Source organism: Astatotilapia calliptera, chromosome 22, assembly GCF_900246225.1.
Source record: "Astatotilapia calliptera chromosome 22, fAstCal1.2, whole genome shotgun sequence".
NCBI classification, from domain to species: domain Eukaryota; kingdom Metazoa; phylum Chordata; class Actinopteri; order Cichliformes; family Cichlidae; genus Astatotilapia; species Astatotilapia calliptera.
Genome location: NC_039322.1, coordinates 9,646,216 through 9,671,390, shown reverse-complemented (window position 1 = coordinate 9,671,390; position 25,175 = coordinate 9,646,216). Strand labels below are relative to the sequence as shown.

Here is a 25,175-nt window from a genome sequence, read left to right as displayed (position 1 = left end):
TGTGCCACCAACATAGTGGATCAACGAGCTCAACAGTGTTTGGTGCTATCAGTTGTAGTTCAGTCATTTTCTTTTTTACTAAGAATGAAAGTGGAAACAATCCATCAGCTGCTTGGCTACGAGTCAAGATCAGTTTCTGCAGTGGGTACATGCCACACCTCAAATCTTAGGGACAGATAATGTTTACAGGTACTCTGTATCCTTATTTCTCGGTGCCCTCAATTCTTCTTATTCTTTTGGTATTTTTGGTACTTCCCTCCCTTGGTGTTTTTTATTCCTGAGCTGCTGTAAACAGTAAACAGCCATGCTTTAGAGGATTACTTGTCTGTTAATGCATTCTTACTGTTTCCCTGTAACTGTTGTCCTTGATAACAGAGTGATGACTGATGGGAAGAAGCTATAGAAACAACACACTTCACACATAGGGGGTGGAGTGTGGGGGCTGTTTACTTGGTCTGGAGAGCTTAGTTTTCATATCCCTTTAACCAGAAGGATTATCCCCACTAGCTCAACGTTAAATATGTAAGATTACATTATATTTTTAATCACTAACATGCACAGGCAATTGTTTTCCTGGAAGCGTCTTTGTTTGTGTGGTTTTGCTAAATGGACAGAGGTCTCTGGTTGTAGGAAGTCCCATTGTTACCACTGCGCAATCGTTTCAATGAGGCTTTGTTTTGACAGGGGACTACAGAAAATGTTGCTTGTGTATATATACATGTAGCTACATGCATCTCCTTCTACTGTACAGCTCTTTTAAAAAAAGTCCATCCGTTTTATATTTAACCATGACTGCATGACTTAGCAAACCGATATCTTTGTCCATATAAATCCAAACTCGTTAGACCTGTTAAGTTTCAAGAGCCACTATCTTCCATGGAAATGCCTTTGCGTGGCGAAGATAAGCAAATAACAGACTAAAACCACTCTGAGGCTTATGGAAGAAATCAGGTTTACATATGGGTGAAATTTAGTATCTTAAATCCACAGGTCAGGAGATCAACACAAATTTGAAATGCAAAAACAGTTTTAGCACATTTTGACGTGCAATCTTTGTTATTGTGTTATCAAAGTATCCATTGATATCAAACGAGGGTTAAAAATGCTAACGGCAGGCGCACGCTGTCATTTCCTCCATCTCTCTAAAGGCTAGTGACAAGTGTTTGCAAGTGTTTCGTTCCACATTTCTCTATTTTCTTTCTTTGCTCATCATTTAATGCGGTGAAGATGCGTTCAAGTCCCTGGAAACATGGAAAGACAATAAAATTATTGTCGGCACTGAAAGAGGCAGTTTGCATGGGTAACAGGAAAGAATAAAAATATGACAGTGGGTGATAAATCTTCCTTTCAATGAAGTGTGCACGGTACATTATTACAGTTTTCATCTGCAAACCGGAGCATGACTGTTATTACCTGATTACGACTGCATCATTCAGCAGATGTGTTGCAATGCAAAAATCTGCTCCTGGCACTGGCTTTATAAACTTTTTGTGGTTGCATCTTTCCTTTTTCGCAAAGCAATTAACCAATGACTAAATGTTGCAGTGAAAACTGGCAGCATAGCATATGACAGGAAACTTCAAATCATTGCACACCCTCAGCCATCCTGCAAATCTGCATGTGCAGTTTATGTAGTAGAAATCAGTATAGATTCAGCATGGTGACTTTTTATTGATGAGAACTCTGACACATTTTTTTAGCCTGTAGCATTTCACTTTATCCGTACAAGGTTAAGACGAAGTGAGAGCACTTTCTCACACTTTCTCACAAGCAACTTTAGTATACGCCAGAGTTTCTCAGAGGTTTACTGAGACAGACCAAAATAACCCATCACATTTTCACACCTCTTCTGGGTTGCATGCCATCATAGAAGAGGAAGGAAAGAGACGGACGAGCCAGAGGCCTCAGCAAGCAACATCTTTATCTGCAACATCATCATCAGTCTCTTTACGTGCTCAGTAACTTTGCACCATACGAGGGGACTTTTTTTTTTTGTTACCATGGTTCAAATTTAATCTAAGAGAAAATTCTATCTACTATTAGAAATATATACCGCGTTGTTTCTCTTTAGTCACCTACATTACTGATTAACTGATTATACATAAACATTGACCTGGTAATGACAAAAAGACATGCTTGTGCTAATTTTATTACAGTTGCTAATGTTTAAACGTGTTGGTTGTTTAAATATATAAACTCAGTGTCCGGTCAGTGTGACTACCACAAACAATTGTGGCTTATTTGTTTTCTTAGCATTGACGTCCATCGTGCTGTATTACCGGCAAATGTCGTACTGTAGCAGTCACTTCTTCTTCTTGTTCTTCAGAAAATATATTTAACAATACAACTTTTCGCTTCTCACATTCATCAAATCTCAAAGGAAATATTTGCTTTTAAAAACGCATTGAATCGAAAGATGTAGGCGCCATGTATCTGTGAGTTGATGCAGTGATTCTCTCAGTTTAGACATGTGAATCTTCGCACTTACAGTACAGCAGTTAGTAGGAGCAGAAGGGGAACATGTGAATGGTGCGACATGGCACCGGTTGGGGACATTTGCATATTATTTGCAACAATTCACAACTCTTGTTAAACAAATGTATTCACCATGTTTGATTGTGCTTTGCATTACTGAGCTGTGTCGACTTTTATAACTGAGCCGATTATTCATACAATGTTCGTTTTATCAGATCATCTTAGGTCACACTGCAATTCCTGGTGAGAAAGTGTGAAAGAGACAAACAAATGTGACAACCTAGGCCCACGACAAAAACCGACGCTGTGCATTTCATTTCCCTGTTGATACTTGGCGTCCAGCATGCAGCTGCACACGTTAGCAGGACACATTATCGCTTTAACGCCTGACTTACTCTAATAGGAGCTCTCTTACGCCATTTTTTTGATATATTGAGCAACACAGTTTTGCAATAGTTAAACCTGTGGGATGATTTTCTGCTTCAGAGAAAAAACACGACAATCCTTAGACTGAAAAAAATAGGACACGACATACCAGAAATCGTGGACCATTACACCACACGCCACCCTGTTTGACAGAATGAGTAACATTACTGTTGTTGCTGGTAAGACTGGAACACCTTTACATAAAGGTGGTAGTAGGTTTTGTTTTCTTCAAACAAAGACTAAAGCAGCATAAAAACTTCTAAGTAAAAAGGCACATTACTTTCTGAAAGGATTGAACCAGCCCTCATTATATTTTGCTAGGGAAGTAGGTGCAGTTTATGAGACAGAAAGAAAACAGAGGTTATAGCATTATAATACATTTGAAAGTCAATATTTGGCCTGAACTTTCTTACGCAAGCTTTCTTGTAGGGATTTTTCTCCAGGCTTCTTTTACAACATTCAAAGCTCTTCCTGGTGGTGGCTGGCTTTTGTTACACACTCTCTCAGCATGATCGCACACTGCTTCAATAATATAGAGGTCTGGGATCTGAGGAGGCCAGTTTATGACCGATAGTGTTCTACTGTGCATTTTTTCTATCGAGGTATGCTTATCCTGCATTAGCAGTTTACTTGGGATCATTCTCCTGATAAAAATAATGAAAAATGGTGATATCACGTAGCGGATCGAAATCTGATGATACTTTTGCACATTTGTAATTCCATTAATTTTGGCAAAACTCCCAACACCACTGGTTAAAAGGCACCCCCAACAATTTCTATTTGAATTTGTATTGAATCTTCATTTTGAACATCAAAATAGTGTAACCAACAACAGAGAAAAGAGAGACTAACAAACAAACAAAGCAAAACAAAAACAAAGCATTAATAATTATAAATAACTCACATGTTCAGAACGGAGTAGGAAGAAGCATAAGCTTATTTGATCCCACCCCCTTTCTACTGTTTAGTAACTAATAGTCTACACTTTTTCTTCCTGTTTATGCCCTGTCCATCATAAATTCTTCATTACAATTTGTTGCATGGATTTTTATTTATTTATTTGTTTTTTATAACCCCAGTAACACATTCACAGATATATATACTTATATAAACATACTTGTGCACCCACAAACACATATATACACATCCCTATTGTGAAAATAGTGGGTGAGAACATACGATCAGAGCCCTACCTCCTCCCTGCACCGCTTTTTAAACTGAGTCATGCTGGGACATTTCTTCAGTTCTTCACTTATTCTGTTCCACAGCTTCACTCCACACACAGAGATGAAAAAGCTTGTGAGTGTTGTACGGATACAGGGATGTTTTCATTTTAATTCCCCCCTCAAATTGTATCTACGTTCTCTTTTAGAAAACAATTTTAGAATATTATCAGGAAGTAGGTTGTGATAGAGCCTCCACTGTGTTTTACAGAATGCTGTTGACACTCACTGTTGTGCTTCTCTCTTTACCTCCTCTGTACATATTGATCACAGTTTGAACAAAATATTTAAAATTTGGATTCATCACACTATGAGCCCTGTTGTCACTGATCTTCAGTCCATTTCTTGTGTAATTTGCAATACCTCAGCTTTTTCTATCTATTCCTTAAGAATGGCTTCTTAACAGTCTACTGCTCAGACCAAGTCTGATGAGGATTCATTGGAATAGTAGATGACTCAAGGGAACGTTAACTGTTATTTGATGGATTATTTAGACTTCTGGGCCCAAATGCAGACTGGTTGGAGGGAGTAAATAAACAAAAAAAATTTAACTTTATTCTGGTGTTGGTGAAAACCAACGGGAAGAAAACAAAGCTCATAAAGCTAAAAAGCTGATCCACAAGAGAAAACTCATGACAGAGGGCCATGATGAAGTATTTAGGGGAGATAAAGGCAATAAATGCACACAAGGTAATTGGGGAAATGGGAAACACCAGGGGAACACAGCTGAAGGGGAAACAAAACTATGAGATGAGAGACTATCAAAATAAAACAGGTAGTAACTAAACACATGAATCTGTGACACCGAAACGCAGACTTAACAGATAGGGGGAACACTATGGGGCGGGAAGACTGAAACTCTGGGAATTAACGAAAGACAACTATAATATAAATTACAAAAGAAAGCACAATGTTCAGTGAGAAGAGCATAAAGCAGGAAATAAATCTAGAACGTGAAACTCAAAATGACAAAAATAAAGAACAAACTAATCAAAAATATATTATATAGATAAAAATGTACCAATGAACCAGGGTTAAAATCCCAAGTTTATGACAAGGACATGACCTTCAGATACTGTTCATCTGCTATAGATAGTTTTTTGTTGTTTTTTTTAGAGCTGGCACTTCTTCTTTTGTCATTGTTTATCCAGTTTCCTCAATTTTATTTTAAGGCCACATTACCCACCATGCTAAAATATGCCATGGTTTCAGCGAATAGCTCTCAGGGAATCACCTTGCTGGTGTAAAAATGTTATTTTATGCCTGTGAAACTTATTTTTGGCATTTATCATGGATGCAACTAAAAAAGAGATACATTACAAGCATTTAAGTGTGACTTTAAAATTGGATTTTTGCTAAGTTGTCTGTTGTATATTGTAGACAAAAACACTAGCACTGTTTTACACTTTTGGACTAAGTGTAAAATAAGTATAAAGTATGAGACGCTCAAGTCAGGACCTCAAAATTTGGTACTACTGACTAACTATTAAAGTAAAACGCATTAGTTATTTTCCCTGCTATCATGTGATGTAAAAAGTCAACATTATATATAAACATGGTATATCTGGTATAATAAGTCTAACCAGTATCAACAGATGTTAGTTGTGCATTGTGGCTAATTTGCGATTTATAATGCTTCCATAATCCGTCTATGCCACTTAATCACCAGCAAGTGGTTCCTCTCAATCTGCTACTTTCTGTACTAAACAGACAGTGCTAGCCTAAGACCCTAATTATTGCTAACTCTAGTCAGTACATGCAGTTATTATTTAGCAAGAACCAACAAAATTAGAGTGGGTGGGGTAGGCTATAGAGGATATTAGGAGACTAAGAGATGTTGTGATTGGAGAATCAGGATAATAAAGGGGTGTTGTTAAGGGTGTAGCAAAGTCTGCACGCTTTTGGCTTGTTGTCAACAGGTGGGCCCGTGTACTAGGGATCCCTCCCCCAGCCCACAGCCCACCAGCTCAGGAGAAAGACTTTAGCCAAGATTTGTCTGGCAGACAGAGAAGGGGATTTCAGCACCAAATCCATGGGATCAATAAAAATGTCTGCTAATTAGGCGAGCCATGAAAGGAGGGGCAACTGGATGAGAGTAAATAGAGAGAGGGCAAAAAAAAGAAAAGCACCTAGTTCTACCTCAGAAGTCCAGACAGATGAGGAAACTCTTGAGACAGGAGTGCCCTCTGAGTAAATCAGGTACAAAAGCTGACACACAGTCTCGCTTCGAGAGCAAATCTCACGTAGTCTTATGAGGAATAGGGCTTGCCCTCTTTCCCTCCCTCCGTCACTACTTTTATCACTCTCTTGCGCAGTCAGAGGCAACCCTCTCATGCAATGGTGATCAGTTTCTCTGACCCCAATCCCCTCTCTTCCGCCTCCCACCTTTTCTTTGCCCTCCTCCTTTTCCCTGCCCCTCCTCCTTCCTTCCTTCCTTCATCATCACATTGACCTAAATCTCCCCATTTAATCTTCTTCTTCTTGTCTTTTGGAATACAATCAACCCCTTAATTGTCTTAATCTCACTGGTCTTTTATTGTCACGAGGCATCATGCGTACTGCAGAACAAAAACATTAACCACAGATCAATACTTGGCATCCGGCCACATAAACCACCACGGTCTTCGATCGATAATCACTAATTTAATGTCGGACTGCACTGCACAACAGCTTAATTAACATATAAAAGATGGTGGGGTGTATCAGGTTTGTTGTCTGTAGAAGCAAATATAGCAAGCTCATATTTTAAAAGCGAGGTGATAGGATTACGTTAATCAGAAATAGGAAATGTTTTTAGTAAAATTCATCACTAAGATCATGCTGTTATTGTTTTCTATAAATGTGGAGTTGAATGATAGACTACTGGAAAAGAGGTATATATTTCACTGTGGAGTGTTAAAAAACACTGTTTATGGATCAGTGGATTAAATATATCTTGAAGGCAGAAACACAACTCACTGGCTGTAAACACCCACTGCAAATCTTCCCCAAGCCGCTTTATTTTTATCTTCTCTAAATAAAGACAAAAATAGTTGCATTGTCAGTTTCTAATAAGAGAAGCTTATGGACTGGCACTTTCAGTTATATTTTAACATGGTTTTAGAGCTTGAGCCAAACATATTAGCTTCCCAGCATTGGTAAGCCCAGGATCAAGCTAAGGTTAGGATGTGATTTGTATATGATTTTGAAATGACAACGCCAATGTTAATCAACATATTCAGAACAATAACAGATTATCCCTGTCAGCAGATGCACTCTGCACCATCTGTTAAGGAGCAGCGCATGGAGAGAATGATGATGTTCACTTCTGTGTTATGTGTACATATGTCTGTTTTTTGTGTTTTAAGTTGTTTGTTCTTTTATGTGTGTGTATATGTGTATATATATATATATATATATATATATATATATATATATATATATATATATATATATACATATACATATATACATATATATATATATACACACACACATATATATACACACACACATATATATACATATATACATATATACATATATACATATACACACACATATATATACACACACATACATACATACATACATACATACATACAATGTATGTATGTGTGTGTGTGTGTATATATATATATATATGTGTGTGTATATATATGTGTGTGTGTGTGTATATATATGTGTGTGTGTATATATATATATATGTATATATGTATATATGTATATGTATATATATATATGTGTATATATATATATATGTATATGTATATATATGTGTGTGTATATATATATATATGTATATATATATGTGTGTATATATATATATATATATATATATATATATATATATATATATATATATATATATATATGTATGTATGTATGTATGTATGTGTATATATATATATATACACACACACACATATATGTGTGTGTGTGATATTTGCACATGCCTATTTATCGCCATTCTATTTTTCCCTTCAAACAACAACAGGTCAGCGCTTCCCTCCTCCTCTCCTTTCCTCTGTCTCAGTGGGTGAGTCTGGGCCTCTGTTGCAGTCAGACGACACTGTCCGACTCTGCTGTAATCTGACATGGCTAATCTCATCTCTCTGTCTTCAGTACTGGCAAACTACCTGGGTCTCTCCAGCCAATTAGAGCCCATCTGCACAGCACACACCATGCAGGCCAGGCTGAAGCCAGCCTCTGTAGGGGACCAGCCAGTCTAGTCAGGCTGCTGAAGGGCTCAGTGGTGGCTAAGGCTGTCTGGTCTGGGCCCAAAATATCTGCTTCCATAACCACCCATCTGCCTGTGGCTTGGCCTGGTACACTTTCATCCCCTGCCGCCCCCAAAATTTGTGATACTCTCCAGGCCTGCTGCCAGTTAAAGCACTTATTGCCATACAGTTGTTAGACAGTTGCCAAAGCAGTGATTTAGGCTAAGTGGCCTACTGTTATGCCAAAGTTTGTTCTTTTTCATTATACCTATTGAACAGCATTGGCACAGAAAAAGGTTATTAATTAGTATAAATATTTAAACAAATGATACAAACTATTAGAGGATTAGCCCACTCTCAGTCACTGACTTATCCATGTATAGTATGATATATCATCTTATTGTTTCCTAAACTTGGTTTTATTATTATTATTATTTGTAATGGAAATTATTTTTAATGAAAATGTTAATTATACATAAATGTTTAACGACTTGCAGAGTGGTAAATAAAACGTAACAAGCCTTCTAACAGCTTGGTTTCTCATCAAGCCGGTCTCACTTAATCACCTTAGCTAAATTAGTTTGAAATTAGCCTTCTTTCTAACTCCCCGTTCTCCATCTTTCCCCTCCTTTCCTCCCCAGTTGTTTTCACAGCTTTGTGGATTAGACAGATTACCCGTCTGAAACTCCTGTTTTTGTTTCTTTTTTTTCTCTTTCTCCCTCTGTCTCTGTTCCAGTCCTTCTATCTTTCCCGATGTTCATCCAGAATGCACATTAGTGTATAACACAACAAGCAGAGTCAACCTTGTGATTCTCACGGGACAACAGTCGTCTTATGACTGCATTATTACTAATGGGAAAACAGAAAATGAAATTAAACAAGGCCTGCTTTTTAATTGATTTACATAAATTTAAAGGGAAAGAATGCCACGCCTGTTTGCAAAGAAACAATTAAATTGGTCAATCAAGAAATGAGGAGTCATCAATGACTGATATGAGTCACATGTCAACAACAGGCTTGATCTTGTCAAATGTCAAACCTGTTGACTTGCTGCTGATTGCAAAAAAAACAAAACAACAAGCACACAAACCCCAAATCTGGACACGTCATCTAGGTACTTGGTCATGTAGACAACATTTCTACTGCTTTTTGTTAAATTAAACTACATTTAAACTAAATATTAATTAATTAATTATATAAAAAAATTGAAGATGATTAGAGTAGCCTAACTGTATTAAATGCATTTATAGAGCGTTTAGTGATTATTACTTTTGAATCCTAAATAGCAGGAAGCACTGCTTTTATCACAGTTATTCATTTGTATTTGTATTCGTGTCTTCCCTAGATTTCTGTGAAAAGGTTCCTTTCTCTGCTTAGGATACCTTTGCGCATGTTGACGTGCAACAAGTCAAATACGTTTGGTACAACTTGCCAGCGATCGTCGGTAGCCTACAGCTGTGCATGTGTTGCCACATGCCGTGTGACACATCATTTCCTGCGTCAAAAAGCAGATCAGGCCCTTTGCGCAAACCAGAGTAGGGTATAGGTGAAGGGGGGTCATGCTTTCACTTTCACTTTCAAACTCCATTGATTAACTCGAGAGGCTGCATTCGGTTAAACGATTAAAAAAGAAAGAAAGGAAGAGAAAGGCGCCCCAAGTAACATCGCAGAAGAAAGACGACAGACACCCTCGAGCTCGTCGCCATGGCGTTTAAGTACCCGGTAGCCCGAAGAGACGACAGTAAGGTCAGTGTCAAAGTTCTGCGGCGTGCTTTTTTTTTTCTCCTTTTTTCTCTTGGTCTGTTTTTCATTCGACGAAATGCTGTGGTGTAAGCCCACGAGCAGGAAAAGCGATACCAGGAAGAGAAAATGCACGTATGCGCGGAGGGACAGAAAGGCAATGTTCGAGGAAGCAAAAACAAAACTTTACTGTGTGTAAAGTCCGAAAAGTGAAATATTCTGTGGCTTTAATTTGTCATTTCTCGTATTAGCCGGTGCATTGGAGGTAAAGTAACGCCCACGTGATTGAAAAAAAAAAACGTGCCTGGGGCCGTGGGTGGAAATTAGCTATCGGCTAAATCTGCACATCTCTTAGGAGAATTATTTTTTTTTGTACACGCTCCCTGCCAAATAAATAAAGGCAAATACAAACTAGTTCTTGTTCATGATGGCCATTATATTAGCTCCAAGTACCAAAGTGGCGTTGCATGTTTAGTGAATCATGCAAACGTTGCTTTTAAAGCCACATTGCACTCAATTATAATTCCATATCGATTTAAGTTAATGATACTTTAATACAAGAAAGGTCGTGCCAAACGCTACCAAATGTTTACTTCTCTTGACACACAAAACGTCCCCAGCTTCCCTAGCTGCATTTACAGCCCGAAGTATGTCTTCATTGTGCTTAAAAGTAAAAGTGAAGCCAAAGTACGTCCTGCAGAGCATGCAGCTGACTTGCAGTGGCATTCAATCATTAAACTCAAGTGAACATAGGCTGTATGTACAGGGGTAGAACACCAAGAGATATGCATGGCCTGGTACAGTTGCAAGAAAACGTCCGAAATGAAATAACATCTATCAGATGAACGGTGCACTAGCAAAGATGAACAGAGGTGACAGTAGCCAAAAACGGACAGCCTCAAGTAAAATTAGATGAAGCGCTGTGGCTGAATATGTTTGGAAATTGCTTAGTTACTTGTGACTAAATAAATAAAATACTGCAGCTATAAAAGTTTCAGGTTTATTCTTTAGAATTGTGAGTTATGACATCTATGTCTAGTCATGCATGCATGCATACATGACTAGACATGTATGCATGCATGCGTTGATGGTTCAAAGCTAAACTGAATGTGATGCAAATTTGTTTCGTGTGGGTTTTTGAGTATAAATAAAAACTGACAGGTCCCTCTACTATTTGAAAATTTACCATTCTATAAGCCACAAATGTTTAAAATGACCAGCCGATCCATACCTGTGCCGACGTAAAGGTTGTCTCTAATCTTAGGATGTCTCACACTGCCTCAGGGATCATTCTAAGGTTTATGAGATGTAGGTTTACTACTGTGTTTCACCCGATCTGAACTGGCATGAAGGCACGAAGGCAGGTAGTGAAAAAGCCAGTCAGACTGTCTTTCCAGGAGGACATTAGCTTGGTTGCATTCAGTCAACACTCAGTAAAGAGAGATAGAAAGAAAGGCATGCTGAAAGAAGGAGAGACAGAAAAACGGGCAGAGTGGGCCTAAGGTGCCTAAATGTTAATGTGGTGAGGATTAACCAGTTCTTTGTTGTATGCAAATTTTTCCCAGACTTGAGTCTCGCACTAACAGTACGACATTCGAGAACGTGAAAAATGGCTGTACTTGAAACATCCATCCTAAGTAAAACATTTCACACTGGTTGATCTCAGGCTACTGGTGGTGAATTCGTATTGTTAAAATAAAATATGAGTAGGTTGTGGACAAGAGCTGTTTTGCAATGTCACATTTAGAGTTTGGTCATATTTCCCTCTTAATTCTTAGGAGCCAGTCAGTGGGAGTACATCCCACATACAGAGTCCATGTAACAATCTGATGCCACATGTCTCTGTTGTGTAATGGGAGATGCCAAGAAAAGAGATGGCTTGTGACTGAAGTGAAAAATGTGGTTTTGTATCCTGGTATCGATGTCCTGTCATAGATTTGGACCAGGGGTTTGCTGTAGATGTTAAGAAATATATATAATACCACCACAATGATACTCTAAACTATTTTAAAAGCTTGGTGTGCCACATGTATCTTGTGTAACGTTAAATTAAAACTGCCTAAAAATAACTAACAATGCATTTCAGTATATACATTTGTATAGAAAATTTGTATAAAATGATTCCAATCTACGGTGAAATGGGTTTTTTTCCCCCCCACCTAATGTCCTTGATGTGTGCCATAAACTGGTACTGAAATGAGTTTTTCACCACAAGTCAAAGGCGATGTGGACAACGGGCTGTGCTTTCAGGTCGAAGTGGAAAATGTGACGGGCCTTATTTCTTTGAAGCGTTAATAGTTGTTTTTCATTGACAGAAAACTACTGGAACATTAATTTTTATTTGGATTAGTGGAAATGGGCACATTATGGAAATGCGTATGTGTGTGTGTTTGTGGTTTAAGAGAACTTGCAGTAACTCCAGTCTGCTCACTGGTGCATTAAGGTCGGCCTATCAAAAGTGCTTGGAGTAGTAATCCAAATTCCAGTGCTGATAAGCATCAAGTTGATGAGCCAAAAATTTCTGATACAGTTGACAGTTATGAAGTATGATGCTCTGCAGTTCCAGAGAAAAATGCTTTTCAAAGGAAGTATAAATGAGACAATCCTTTCTGTCAAGAAAATCAGGTTTGAATGCCAAAGATGAGACGCGCTCTTTGTTTATGTGTTTGTATGTTTGTTCTGGCTTATTCCTGTTTGTTCATGTTTAGTTTCTCTGTGCATCTTTGCAACAGGTGGATGATTACCATGGAACTAAAATCAGTGATCCCTATGCATGGCTGGAAGACCCTGATGGTGCAGAAACAATGGTACATGATGATTTTTATTTATTTATTTTTGAAGAATGCTACTGTTGGTTCTTCACCCAAAAAAACCATCTGCATTTCATCCCTTGTCATGTCATTTTTGTTACGCAGGCCTTTGTTGAAGAGCAGAATAAACTCACTATGCCGTACCTGGAGCAGTGCGCCATCCGGGCACAGTTCCATCAGCGGCTGACTGAGGTCTATAATTATCCCAAGTACAGTTGCCCTTACAAAAGGGGGAAGAGGTAATAGCTGAATTTTAATTAATGGTTATCAGCATTTATACTTAAAGCGACAAGCTTGAATTGCAGGACTTAAGTCACAACAATGCTTTCCCTCACCTCACCTTTTCAGATATTTCTACTCTCACAACAAAGGGCTTCAGAACCAGGATGTGCTGTATGTGCAGGACTCTCTCGATGCACCTGCAACTGTATTCTTTGATCCTAATAAGCTTTCTGAAGATGGAACTGTGGCACTGAAAAGTTAGCCAAATTGCAGGACTTGTTATCGATCACAGACATACAGGCAACAGAGATGGAATGATACTAAATTCGCACTGCTAACTTCTAATCTCTTTCATCTCCTTCTCCATTTAGTGGGGCGACTGTCAGAAGAGTGTGAATTTTTTGCTTATGGTTTGAGTAGCAGTGGCTCAGACTGGGTAACGGTGCATTTCATGAAGGCCGATGACCTCAGCCCACTGCCTGACGTTCTGGAAAGGGTTAAATTCAGCTGCTTGGCCTGGACTCATGATGCAAAGGGCATCTTTTATAACTGTTACCCACGCCAGGAAGGAAAAACTGATGGTTAGGAGGAGATATTGTGCAAATAAACAGAAACAACACATTTAACTAATCTAGTTTGAAACGTATTTAGTATTTAACTACTTTGTATTTCGCTGAAGGCACTGAGACCACCAGCAACATGAATCAGAAGCTCTACTACCATGTTATTGGCACCAACCAGTCAGAAGACATTCTGGTAGCAGAGTTCCCTGACCATCCCAAGTGGCACAGTGCAGTGACCGTAAGTCTATAGCTTTCTTGAATCATTAGTGCCCTACCCGGGCATGCTCGAGCAGATGTGTTACCCTTATTGAGTTGGGGTCTGCTAATGGTTCGTTCCTGTTTTAAAAGGAAGAAACCCATTAGACCATTGCAGTGCTTACTCTAAGGAGTTGACACTCTTGTCAGAAAAGAGAAGAATTTGATTGCTACCAAAATTAAATTAGTTTTCTGCAAACTACATGAACCTAATATTGCAAATTGCATTGGATTATAGCATCTTTTGTCCATTTTGGTATTTTAAAACGATTAAAGACCCAGCTATCTCTGTTTTATATGAGTGCGTCTTTTTAGGGGATTCTAAGAGCAAAGATTATACTTTTATGGCAAAGCCTACATTGGCATTTTCATGTCAGCTGCTTCTCAAATTCTCTTTCCCCTCCCTGTGTTGACTTTAAAAAATAATCCTCTTCCCAGATATCAGATGACGGCAGATATGCTGTTTTGTCGATCACTGAAGGCTGTGAGCCTGTCAACCAGCTGTGGTACTGCGACCTAAAGCAGCTCCCCGATGGCATAAAAGGTCTGTGTTAAATACTCATAAACGCAATAACTCATGTGTGTTATGGAGATGTAAGATCACAGGTATATATTTGGTATTCTTATTGCATCACAGTGCAAAATGCTGATCTGGCCATGACAGGTAAATTCAGGTTCATGGTAGTTAGTTTCCTCCCAGCTTTACCTCATTAGCCTGTATTAATTTGTGAATTGCCACAAATTGGGAGTTATTTTGTTGGAGGATAGTGTCTTAAGTGGCATGAAAAAGTTTGTGAAAAGTTTCAGACTTGTATGTAGCATGCAAAGAACATTAAAAATGATTTGAATTGTAAAGAACTGTCAGTTCTTTACAATTCACCCCAAATGAACAAATCATCTTTCATGATAAGTATTTATGAAGCAGTATGGACTGCAGCATGACTCAGTGTCAACATATATAGCTTCTAAGTAGCCCGGGCAGTTTTGTGAAAAATACGCCAGCTTTGTCATTAAGACGTGTCAACGCAGACACGAACTGATGCCTGTGACTCAACCATTAGTGAAGTAAATGTTGAGATTTCAAAATTCAAAATGTGGCCTGTTTTTAGTTGAGGAAAAGAAATCCTCCCACACAGAAGTTGTGAAACCTTCTACTGCAAGCCTGCTATGAAAACTTGTTATTGTTTTTTACAACCCACTGCAAATGAGGGTTTATAAGCTAATACTAGTTCCTAATACTCACTGCTAGTGATAAATATCATTTTATTTATGTACTTCTGCAGGTCTGCTGCCGTGGGTCAAACTTGTGGACAACTTTGAGGCTCAGTACTCTTATGTTACCAATGAGGGAACTGTGTTTACTTTCCGCTCCAACTTGGATGCGCCTCGATACTGTCTCATCAACATAGACATCGAGAAACCAGACAGACAGCACTGGACTACCCTCATACCACAGCATGATAAAGATGTCCTGGGTGAGATAAAATGGAAATGTCATTAAAACATACTGTAATAGAGAATGAATTATGTAGTGGCATGTAGTCTTAGTACATTCCTTTTGTGGAGAACTATCTGCAATGCAGTGTCTGAGAGTTAATAAAAGCAAACTTGCTGCTAAACGCACGACAGCATCTGAAACAGTCCTTAGAAATGTGTGAAGGGTTTATTCATAGAACTGTACTTCCACAATTCACCTCTTAAAATCTTGCAAAATAGTTTTAAGCCGAATTTCTGTCCTGATGTTTCGATGACGGTCCAGCCACAACAATCGGGAACTTGCATGTCTGTCTGTGGTTCAAAACCTTCGTCAGAGGGAACTCTGCTCAAAAAGTGAAACTTGGTCCATAAGCACTTTGTGTTGTACTTTTTTTTTCTTTGTTCGTGTCACTTGAATGACCGTAATTGTACTTGGAGATGAATGAAACATACACAAATGTCCATGTTACCTTTGAGAAGTGCGAACAACACGTCACAACATTTTACTTGTGGTAAAAACAGCTGTATAGCTCTTGGCACACTGGGAAACTACACATGTTAAAGAAAGAGAAAAGAGGAACATAGTTGAAATTTGAACTTGGGCAATACTGGACTGATAAAAATAATAATGTAAATTCTATATTGTTAAAGGAAATTTAAATCACATTTTATGAAGGGCTTACAGTGTTGTATTAAACAACATAATGTTTCAGTTACTGTTGGCAGCTATTGAGTTAAACTTTATAACTAATTCAGGTATTATTAAGAGCAATGAAATTTTCATAAACTGACTGTTCAGGGTTTTTTTTAAATAATGTTACTAAATGAAACCAGTAATACTTTCTTTACTAGTGCAAGTTATTTCCTAAGTAATTACTGGCAATGGTATTGGTTTTTTTTTCTTGGTTTCTGTTTTTTTTTCTTTAAATATTCTTAAATTGCTTTTTTTGCTTGGTGTTGCTTGGGTAAAGTAACACACACTTGTTGCCATGGTGTCAAAAAATGCCATTCACATAAAGGATTGATGGTTTCATTTGATAGTATCTAGTCACTCAGGTTCACCAACCTGTTCAAGACAAAACTGACTGCTCTCCTCTGTAATTTTCTAAGCTGATAAATCGTTGTGGTCTCTGTAGCATTCCAGTTTAACTACATGCCCAACATCACAGTTTTGTTATTACCAAAACACTCCCAAATGTAGCCTAATTGTGATCCTTGTACTTTGTATAATATAATAGCGCTAGGATTAAATATAAAGTCACCGTTTCAACATTTAACAGTTTGTCTTGAAAAGGACAAAATGCCGTGCATGGAACTGTAGTTATCGCATATAATGTACGTAGATACTACCACAGCTATCTTAACATCTGTAGGCTGTTGGGACTTTATTAGGGACAGAACATGGATTTATAGTTTATTTCTGCAGTTATTCTGCCCTTTGCACATGTAGTTATGCATTAATTACAAAACTTAACTGAAAAACTATTTTATATATTCATGTTGAAAAGTGTTTATGCCTTATACTTGAGTAATCATGGGATTACTCCTTATTGCTGAGATCATTGTCAGGAATCGACAGGAGGAGGAAGTATAAATAGTGTGATGTAGAAAGGAAAACAAAGACAGAAATACAGTGCTGCGCTTGGATACATTGTTTTTGACAACCCCCCCCCCCAAAAGACATTTTGCATTACTTCCTCCTTTATTTTCCTGCAGGCTTTGTGTCTTGTGTGAACCAGCACCATCTGTTGGTCAACTATGTCCATGATGTGAAGGATATCCTGCAAGTATACGAGTTGTCTACAGGCCGGCTTGTCAGAGACCTGCCACTGGATGTGGGCACTGTGGCAGGAGTGAGCTGCAAGAAGAAACACTCTGAGTTCTTCTACAAGTTTACCTCCTTTACTACACCAGGCAATTCCAGTTTTTATATACTTGAGTTTTTCCATGAATATGAACCACATAAAATACACTTCTTATTCCATGCAAAAAAGAATATACAAATATTATTGCAATTACTTCTCCAAAAACTCAATAAAGTAACTGTATGTGACCAAGGCACGTATTTAACAGATTAAATGCTTTCTGATGTGCAGCTGTTTGCTATTGTTATTACAACAGAGGATTAATTGCAACATAAAATACTCGTATAATTAGCCTATTTTACTAAAGTTGCAGATCATGTCTTTTGAAATGGAATTAATTTGCATGATATAATCAGAATTTCTTAATAACATGACCATATATTTAACTATTTTAATGCAACCAGTCACACTGGAAGTCTAACTTTGATTTCTGCTGTATCCAGGTATCATTTACCACTGTGACCTGAGTGAGCCAAACCCAGAACCCAAAGTCTTCAGAGAGGTGGAGGTAAAGGGTATCAAAAATGAAGACATTGAGACCAGACAGGTAATATCACTCTTTCTGGTCATCTGCTTAATTTCAGTAGAACATACTGTAATGTTATGTATTTTAACAGTACTTTTAATATTCAGAGTCATGATGTTGCTGCTTTAGAAATTTGACTTTGGGATCTAGCTTTTATTTCATGCTATTTACATGACCCCACGCTTTATCATTTTATACAAAGAGCTATTTTAATGCTTCTTTTGAGATATGCAAATACAAGTTAATGACTTACTGACAGTGGTAAATTGTGAATTGCCCAGACAAATAAAAGCCTTTAAGTTTGCAATCGGTGCTAGATGGCCAACACAAGAACCAAAGAACTGACTCTGGCACCTTATCTGTAATAATAAGAGACAACAACAAAAAAAGCAGAAATGGGAAACTTCACACAGGAAATGTACATTCAACTTAGAGGAGTGTGAAAAGTTTAGAAAAAAAAAAGAAACCATTGATGGACTAAATAAGGACGGGGGCTGAATGACTACAGAAAATGACTGCAGCTAAAAAAAAAAAAAAAAAAAAAAAGAGTCTTTAGGCCTGCGAAGAAGAATCCCAGCATAGCAGGAGTCTAGAAACCCTTGAAAAATTAAGTTTCTTACTCAAAGTTTTATAGTCACAGTGTACTATAAGACTTGTTCTATTGACTATAAGTCACCTATGTTGACTAATATACAGCAGGAGCTGGGAGAGTGGAATTTAAAAGCATTTCCTTACAGAATACAAAGCATTTCAACACGTCAGTGGATCATGGACTCAATATAGGCATTTCAGAGCTAATATATATCACACTCATTTTACATGTGACAGTACATGGATGTACTCTTTGGTGTTGTATTAAAGAAGCGTGTCTGCATATTTAGGGTCTCTGAGGCCTAAACGTCCCCATTACTTTATTTGTATTGATTTCTAAACATTTGTCATTTTGAGGCATAGTTGTTATGAATTGTCACATCTACTGTTTGAATACACACGATGCAGAATTAGCAGAATTCTGTTCACCATGGTTGAGGAAGTCACAAATAATATATCAAAAAGAAAAGAAGCCGTTGGTTGACACATGTCAGATCAAATAATGCATTTTTCTCTACGTACCAGGTGTTCTATCCAAGTAAAGATGGAACCAAGATCCCTATGTTCTTAGTACATGCTAAGGCCATTCAGAAAGATGAGAGTAATCCTGTTTTACTTTATGGATATGGAGGCTTTGAGAACTCCATACAACCATACTTTAAGTAAGTATGACTCTGCTGTCAAAGCTGTCTTCTTTTAATGTACTTTTCCTAGTACTTCAGAACAGTGTGATCAATGATGGTAGGTACTATAATAGTGGAAAAACAAGGTTAAATACAATAACCCATAATGATGGTCCTGCTAAATAATTCCAGTGCTCTTAAACTGAATGAACCCTGATTCATTCATTCATAATTTAACAGTGAAAATTCAACTTTTTTGTAAGCTGGAGATTTTAAATTAATAAGAAGACAAGACACCCTCTCAGTTCAAGGTTTTTGCCCATCTGGACATGATTTCTATTATTCTGTCTTGTCATTTGCTATTTAACAAAAATTAAGCCAAAATACAGAAATTTTATGTGGAAAGCTTTATGATTCAGTAGTTTGCACAACAACTTTTACCAGGAACAACTTGAAGTCTAACCTTTCTGTAGGACTTTATCAGTGTTTATCAGTGTCTCACATCATTGTGGAGGAATTTTGCCTCATTCTTCTTTACAACATTGTTTCAGTTCGTTGAGGTTTGAGGAATTTCATTTACGCACAACTCCGAAAAGGTCCTAGCATATGAGGCTATACAGGCACAGCATTTCAGTCAGGTTTCTTCATGTAGATTTGCTGGTGCTCTTGAGGTCAGAAGGGTCGTGCCATACATTGTTCAGAGAAATTGCAATAAAAATTCCATAGTTAAATTTCAGACTCGGCAAGGCCTCAGTTAGCCAATTATGTATTAAGGCTCATGATATTAGAATTAGAAAGAGAATGGAAAAGCAGAGATTGCTTAGAAGACACAGATCAATCATCCAAAGGTGATTTTGAAAGTCTTTGTATGTGCATTTTGGCCTTACCTTTTGTTAGATAAATAATGGCAGGGTGTAATATCATTTGTTGTTGTTCATTTACCTAATTTTATAACCTAAGGGCCAGATGATTTTATTATGTCCTGATAAGGAAAACCTTAGAATTTGAAGAGGTTGTATTTTTTTTATTTTTATGACTATATTACATCCATCAGTGAGCTTTTATTACACCTGGTTGGATTCATCTCTGGAGGAAAGAGTACTGATGAGGTTGGATTCTCTGTAAGTGACTGGGTGTGGATGTATGCATTAGTATTTCTTGAGAAACGCTCTGTGTATTCAGTGCTAATGAAAAAGAAACTGCTTAGATATGTGTACTGTTGTAAAGCCAGTCACATCTAAATAAACCGCATTGTGAAGTTAAGTGTCATACTGCCAATAACACTACTTCTGCATTTTGTTTTCTAAATACCATGCTTGTTACGTGGCATAAGCTTGTGATTTTGTGAAGGCCTTTCTAGAAGAAAGTGTTGGTTTTTTTAGCAGTATTTTGACACCACTTTCTAAATGAATGGGGAAACGGTGCTAACTTGAATGTCAGTGATATAAAAACAGCATGACTAATTAAATATAATAGGAATAATCAAAAATCTCCAAAAAGAAGCTTAAAAAACTTGTCCTTGTCATGTAACTTTGTATAATCCTTTACAACTTCATGAAAGAGTCAATCTGGAGTGCTGACACGATCAGTGTCACCAGAACAGTGAACTAATGGCATACTAATGCATATTATGCATATAGTTAGCAAGGACAATGAACTTACTATGATAGGGAGATATGTTTCTCATCATATAATTGAAACTGTTGTGTATTCAGCAGTGCAACAATACAGTCTATTTATTATTTTCTAGTTCGAGGGTTGATTGGCTCTTCAGGGGCAGGGATGGGACCAACGCTACCTTTATCTTTAAATGCTTTTCCTATAGACTTCTAGTCAGTATTCTTTAAGTACAATGTGCTCTTATAACATTTCTGTCTTTATTCTCTCTCGTATGTGGTCAGTGTTGCCTCTCTGCTCTTTGTGAAACACCTCGGAGGCGTGCTAGCAGTGGCTAACATCAGAGGGGGTGGCGAGTATGGCCTCACCTGGCACAAAGGTACAAAAAGACATGGACATAAGTAGTATGTAAGCAAGTAATTGTGTGGGGTTTTTTTTTTTTTTTTTTTTTTTTACGGAATTGACACGACTACTTCTGCTGTGTATTGTTTGTAGCTGGCAGTTTGGCGAACAAGCAGAACTGCTTTGATGACTTCCAGTGTGCAGCACAGTACCTGATCCAGGAGAAGTACACTAAAGCAAGCCTCATTGCTATCAATGGAGCCTCTAATGGAGGGCTGCTAGTGGGTAAGTACAGGATCAACTGTGTGTGTCTGTGCTTTATGTTTTTTAGTGGGATAGCTGCTGAAAAGGCCAGAGGGAGTTTTAAAAGTATACCTGGGAAACCATTATGCAACAGTCCACTGCCTGCACATTCAGATTGGGAAGCTGTGTGAACCTTGCTCGTTATTTTTATAGCTGAAATTAGCCAATGGAACTGTACCTCTACTTCCTCCCCAATTTACCAGATGAGCTCCCTCTTCTCTGTGATTTAACCCATGAGACCCGTAACAGTCCAGTACAGGTTCATGTTTTCACATTTATTACTAATGCCACAAAAAAAGGGGGGGGCAAAAACACTATGATATTGGCCTCAGCTGCATCCACATCAGTGCTTTGTGTTCTTTTATAGTACTTCTTTGTCATAATTGCTAATGTCAAGTTCATCTAACAGTAGTTAGCTGCTTAGCTTCAATTAATTTCGCTATTAAACACCACATTAGACAGTGCTTAGTCACATCATTTACCAAAGGCTGGCTGCCATATGGCATCGCACAAACCCGACTAATGCCTGCTTCCCTGGTGTGTAAATAGCCATTTAGAAGTGACTGTGTCCTACAGTGTGAAGTAATTGAGATGCATGTGTGTTTGTAAGCAAACAGAATGTGCAGTACTAATTCTGAGTCTACACACAGCGGCATGCATGATTCAACGTCCAGACCTGTTTGGCTGTGTTGTAGCTGAAGTGGGCGTTATGGATATGCTGAAATTCCACAAATTCACCATCGGCCACGCTTGGACAACTGATTACGGCTGTTCTGACGATCCGGAGCAGTTCAAGTGGCTCATCAAGTATGGAAAAACACACACTGAACAAACAGCTAAAGTACACATCCATGATGGTGTTTTATATGTATGTACGCGCGCATACTTATGTCTCCACTGCGATGACTGATCGCATTATTTAAAAACTAGCAAAAAATAAATAAATCTACGGTCGGTTGGGAGAACTTACTTCTGAGTATGTAATACTTAAGCTGAGTGACATCTTAATATAATGTGCCAAAGTAGTTTTTTTCTGAAAGTGAGGTGTACTTGTACATATTATTATTATTACATGTCAGAATACAGAGACGATGATGGTTTTTGTTTCGTTTCCATGCTTCAAATGGCTACAGCAAGACTTTTGATGTCTTTTGAAGTCTTTAAATGCAACGTGACACTAAAAGTCTTGGTGACCTACTGCCTGATAAACCTTAACACTGTTCTTGACCACACAGACTTTGAAAACCACAGCACATGTCCACAGCAAAGCCTTAAATTAACAGAAATAAACTGTATATCACAATACAGAGCAAGTTAGAGTAAGAAAAGTCAGGTACACAGATTAAAATAAGTATATAGATAACTCTCAACCTAACCAAGTAAAATGTACCAAAGTTTAAAGTATCACTTTCTATAATTGTGATCATTACTGTTCCTTTGATTAGTTTAAATATTTTTAGAATTACAAATATGAGTATAAGTGTGAAAACTGCAGTAAATGGTAACATCGAGCTGCGTTGTCTGAATTTGAACCAGGTTTCAGTAAAGTTGGTTGAGTGAGATTCACTGCATGTTCTCATCCAAATGGCACTTTTGCTTTCCATGATTTTTTTTTCTCTTGTCTATCACCAAAAAAGCTTTTTAAGGGAGACTTTTGTTTTAATGATGGATTTTTGTTTTGATAAAGCTTTTGATGTTTTTTGTTAATCAACAGATGGATCGTCTGATAGCTCCCTTTTTGTGTGTTCCTTATTCTGACTCACGACTGAAGAATCTCTGCATGTTGTTGTGAATTCACGTCAGGTCTTGTTTTCAGTAATCTGAAAGTCGAGTCGCAGTGCTGCACTTGCCCGCATAACCTGAAAGATCACAGCCGAACAACTGAATAGCAAATGAAAGTTTTCAAATATCTCTTATGATCTTTGTTCTCTCTGTTAAGAGACTCCCCTCACGTTTTCCTTCCTTTTGATCTTTGTCATCCTCTCTCCAGGTATTCTCCTCTCCATAATTTGCCGCACCTACCTTACTCAGGCCCTCCTTACCCTGCTGTCCTGCTTCTGACAGCAGATCATGACGACCGTGTGGTACCTTTGCACACACTGAAGTTCTGTGCTACCTTGCAGTATGGGGTTGGCAGCAGCTCTGTGCAGCGTCAGCCTCTGATGGTCAGGGTGGACACCCGTAGTGGGCACGGTGCAGGGAAACCTACTGCCAAGGCCATCTTGGAGGACACGCACATCATGTCCTTTATCGCCGAGACACTAGGCCTTAAATGGAGGGAATAATGAGAACATGACAGTAAAAGGGAAGTAAAACATATATTCAGCAGTCGAGGCTTTTCTTAGGGATGAATCATTTCTACTTTTATACTTTGGTATGCATACTCTCGAATAAAAATAAGAATGCATCTGTTTAAACAAAGTCCTGCTACAACTAAAGCAATGAATTAGAGAAGTGTAAGAAATAAATTTTAGAAATTAAGTCCACAGACTTTTTTAAACATACACTGTAACTTTGTGAATGACTTGAATTGGATGGAAGCATTTTCAATAAAACCTTTACTGCATTATAATCCATGGTGTCTGTCAAATCTTATTGTCTTCTACAATAGACCTAATGAGAAATGACATGTAAGTCATAATGAAAGAGCAGCTCAAAAGTCTATAACTTTATAATAAAAGTGCAATAGTGTAAAAATAATGTTTTACAATTATTGGAATTTTTTTTTTTTTTTTACCAAAACAACAGAAGTACTGTTACCAAAATCATAGCAAAAGTGTCACTGTGGCATATGAACAGCTGTGGGAATGTCTTCATCAGTAGGAAAAGCTGTAAAACTTGAGAAAATACAATTAAAAAGCCCCACATCTTTTGTTCTCAGTCACCCCTGATCTAAAGGGTTGCTTTTTGTCACTTTTCAGTAGTTATTACTTTATGGTGTAGTTCTTTCATCTACCACCAAGTAGCAGTATGGGACTGCAAAAGCTCACTTCAACCCCTTCTAACGCCTCTTGGTCAAAGGCTAGTCGGGTATCAGTGCATTAAGCCGCTTTTTTGATAGGATTTGTAGAATTAAAAATTGAAAAAACAACTAGCAAGATGAAATCCACTAAATCACTTATTTATTTATTTATTTATTTATTTATTTTTATGCTGATTACTCTGGCTGGAGATTGGATCAAATTGCTGGTGAATAAAGACGGGCATGATTGATCTCTAAACACAGTAAAAAAACAAACAAACCAATACACAAGCATGAGGACAAATGGTAATGAACTTGTAAGGGGAGAGGGAGGTGCTAGAAATGTGTGGAAGCCTTTAAAGTATTTGCACAAAAGTTGAGAGATGGAGAGCGATGATAGACGGAGACAGTGAGTGGCAACAGAGAACTGCAGACTGACTGAAAGTGCACTTATGCGAGTCTCGGCGGGTAGTGAGACATATGGGTGTTTAAACTGTCATAAAGAGAGATGGAAGCTCTCCGGCAGCTAACCACAGAGAGTGAGCGAAGTTGTCTGTTCGGTCACTCAGAGTTTAATCTCGGCTCAGTGGGAAGTTCTGATTTCGTCAGACTGAACCCTGGGCCTTATCTAAGTACCTCTCGGTGGAGAGATACGGTGGGAAAAGGAGAGGGGGAGCAGAGAAGGCAGCAGGAGGAGGATTTGCAGACAATGACTCTGCCACAGGGGCAAAGTGGATGAATGTAGCTAGGAAAGACAAAGGCAGTAATAAGCTGGACATATGAGAGACGGAGTGAGGGGTTTAAGATCACGCAGCAAAGAGGCTGTGATGCTCTTCTCTCAGGAGTGTCCCTCAGGACCGGACAAGCTTTTGCTGCTTCATTTCTCTCATTCACCCACCCGTCACCTCTTGAGCTCCCTCTTCCTTCTCACTGTACTCACATTCACACATGTACAAG

At 38.1% G+C, this 25,175-nt stretch overlaps 1 protein-coding gene across 1 annotated transcript; it reads left to right on the top strand.

The window, feature by feature from the left end:
* The first annotated feature begins 9,742 nt into the window (after nucleotides 1–9,742).
* LOC113015005 (prolyl endopeptidase) lies at nucleotides 9,743–23,828 on the top strand. Its single transcript, XM_026156893.1, has 15 exons — nucleotides 9,743–10,069; nucleotides 12,796–12,870; nucleotides 12,979–13,112; nucleotides 13,222–13,352; nucleotides 13,467–13,676; nucleotides 13,775–13,896; nucleotides 14,352–14,457; nucleotides 15,197–15,388; nucleotides 17,106–17,303; nucleotides 17,698–17,801; nucleotides 18,897–19,033; nucleotides 20,896–20,990; nucleotides 21,107–21,238; nucleotides 21,907–22,063; nucleotides 23,247–23,828. Exons 1-15 carry the CDS (start codon nucleotides 10,028–10,030, stop codon nucleotides 23,539–23,541), a joined length of 2,130 nt encoding a protein of 709 aa, XP_026012678.1. The 5' UTR covers nucleotides 9,743–10,027; the 3' UTR covers nucleotides 23,542–23,828.
* Nucleotides 23,829–25,175: the final 1,347 nt, after the last annotated feature.

Coding starts and splice junctions, on each gene's coding strand:
- LOC113015005 (XM_026156893.1), top strand. CDS start 10,028: ATGGCGTTTAAGTACCCGGTAGCCCGAAGAGACGACAGTAAG. Junction 13,353..13,466: donor TGGAACTGTGGCACTGAAAA/GTTAGCCAAATT, acceptor TTCTCCATTTAG/TGGGGCGACTGTCAGAAGAG. Junction 13,677..13,774: donor CCAGGAAGGAAAAACTGATG/GTTAGGAGGAGA, acceptor ATTTCGCTGAAG/GCACTGAGACCACCAGCAAC.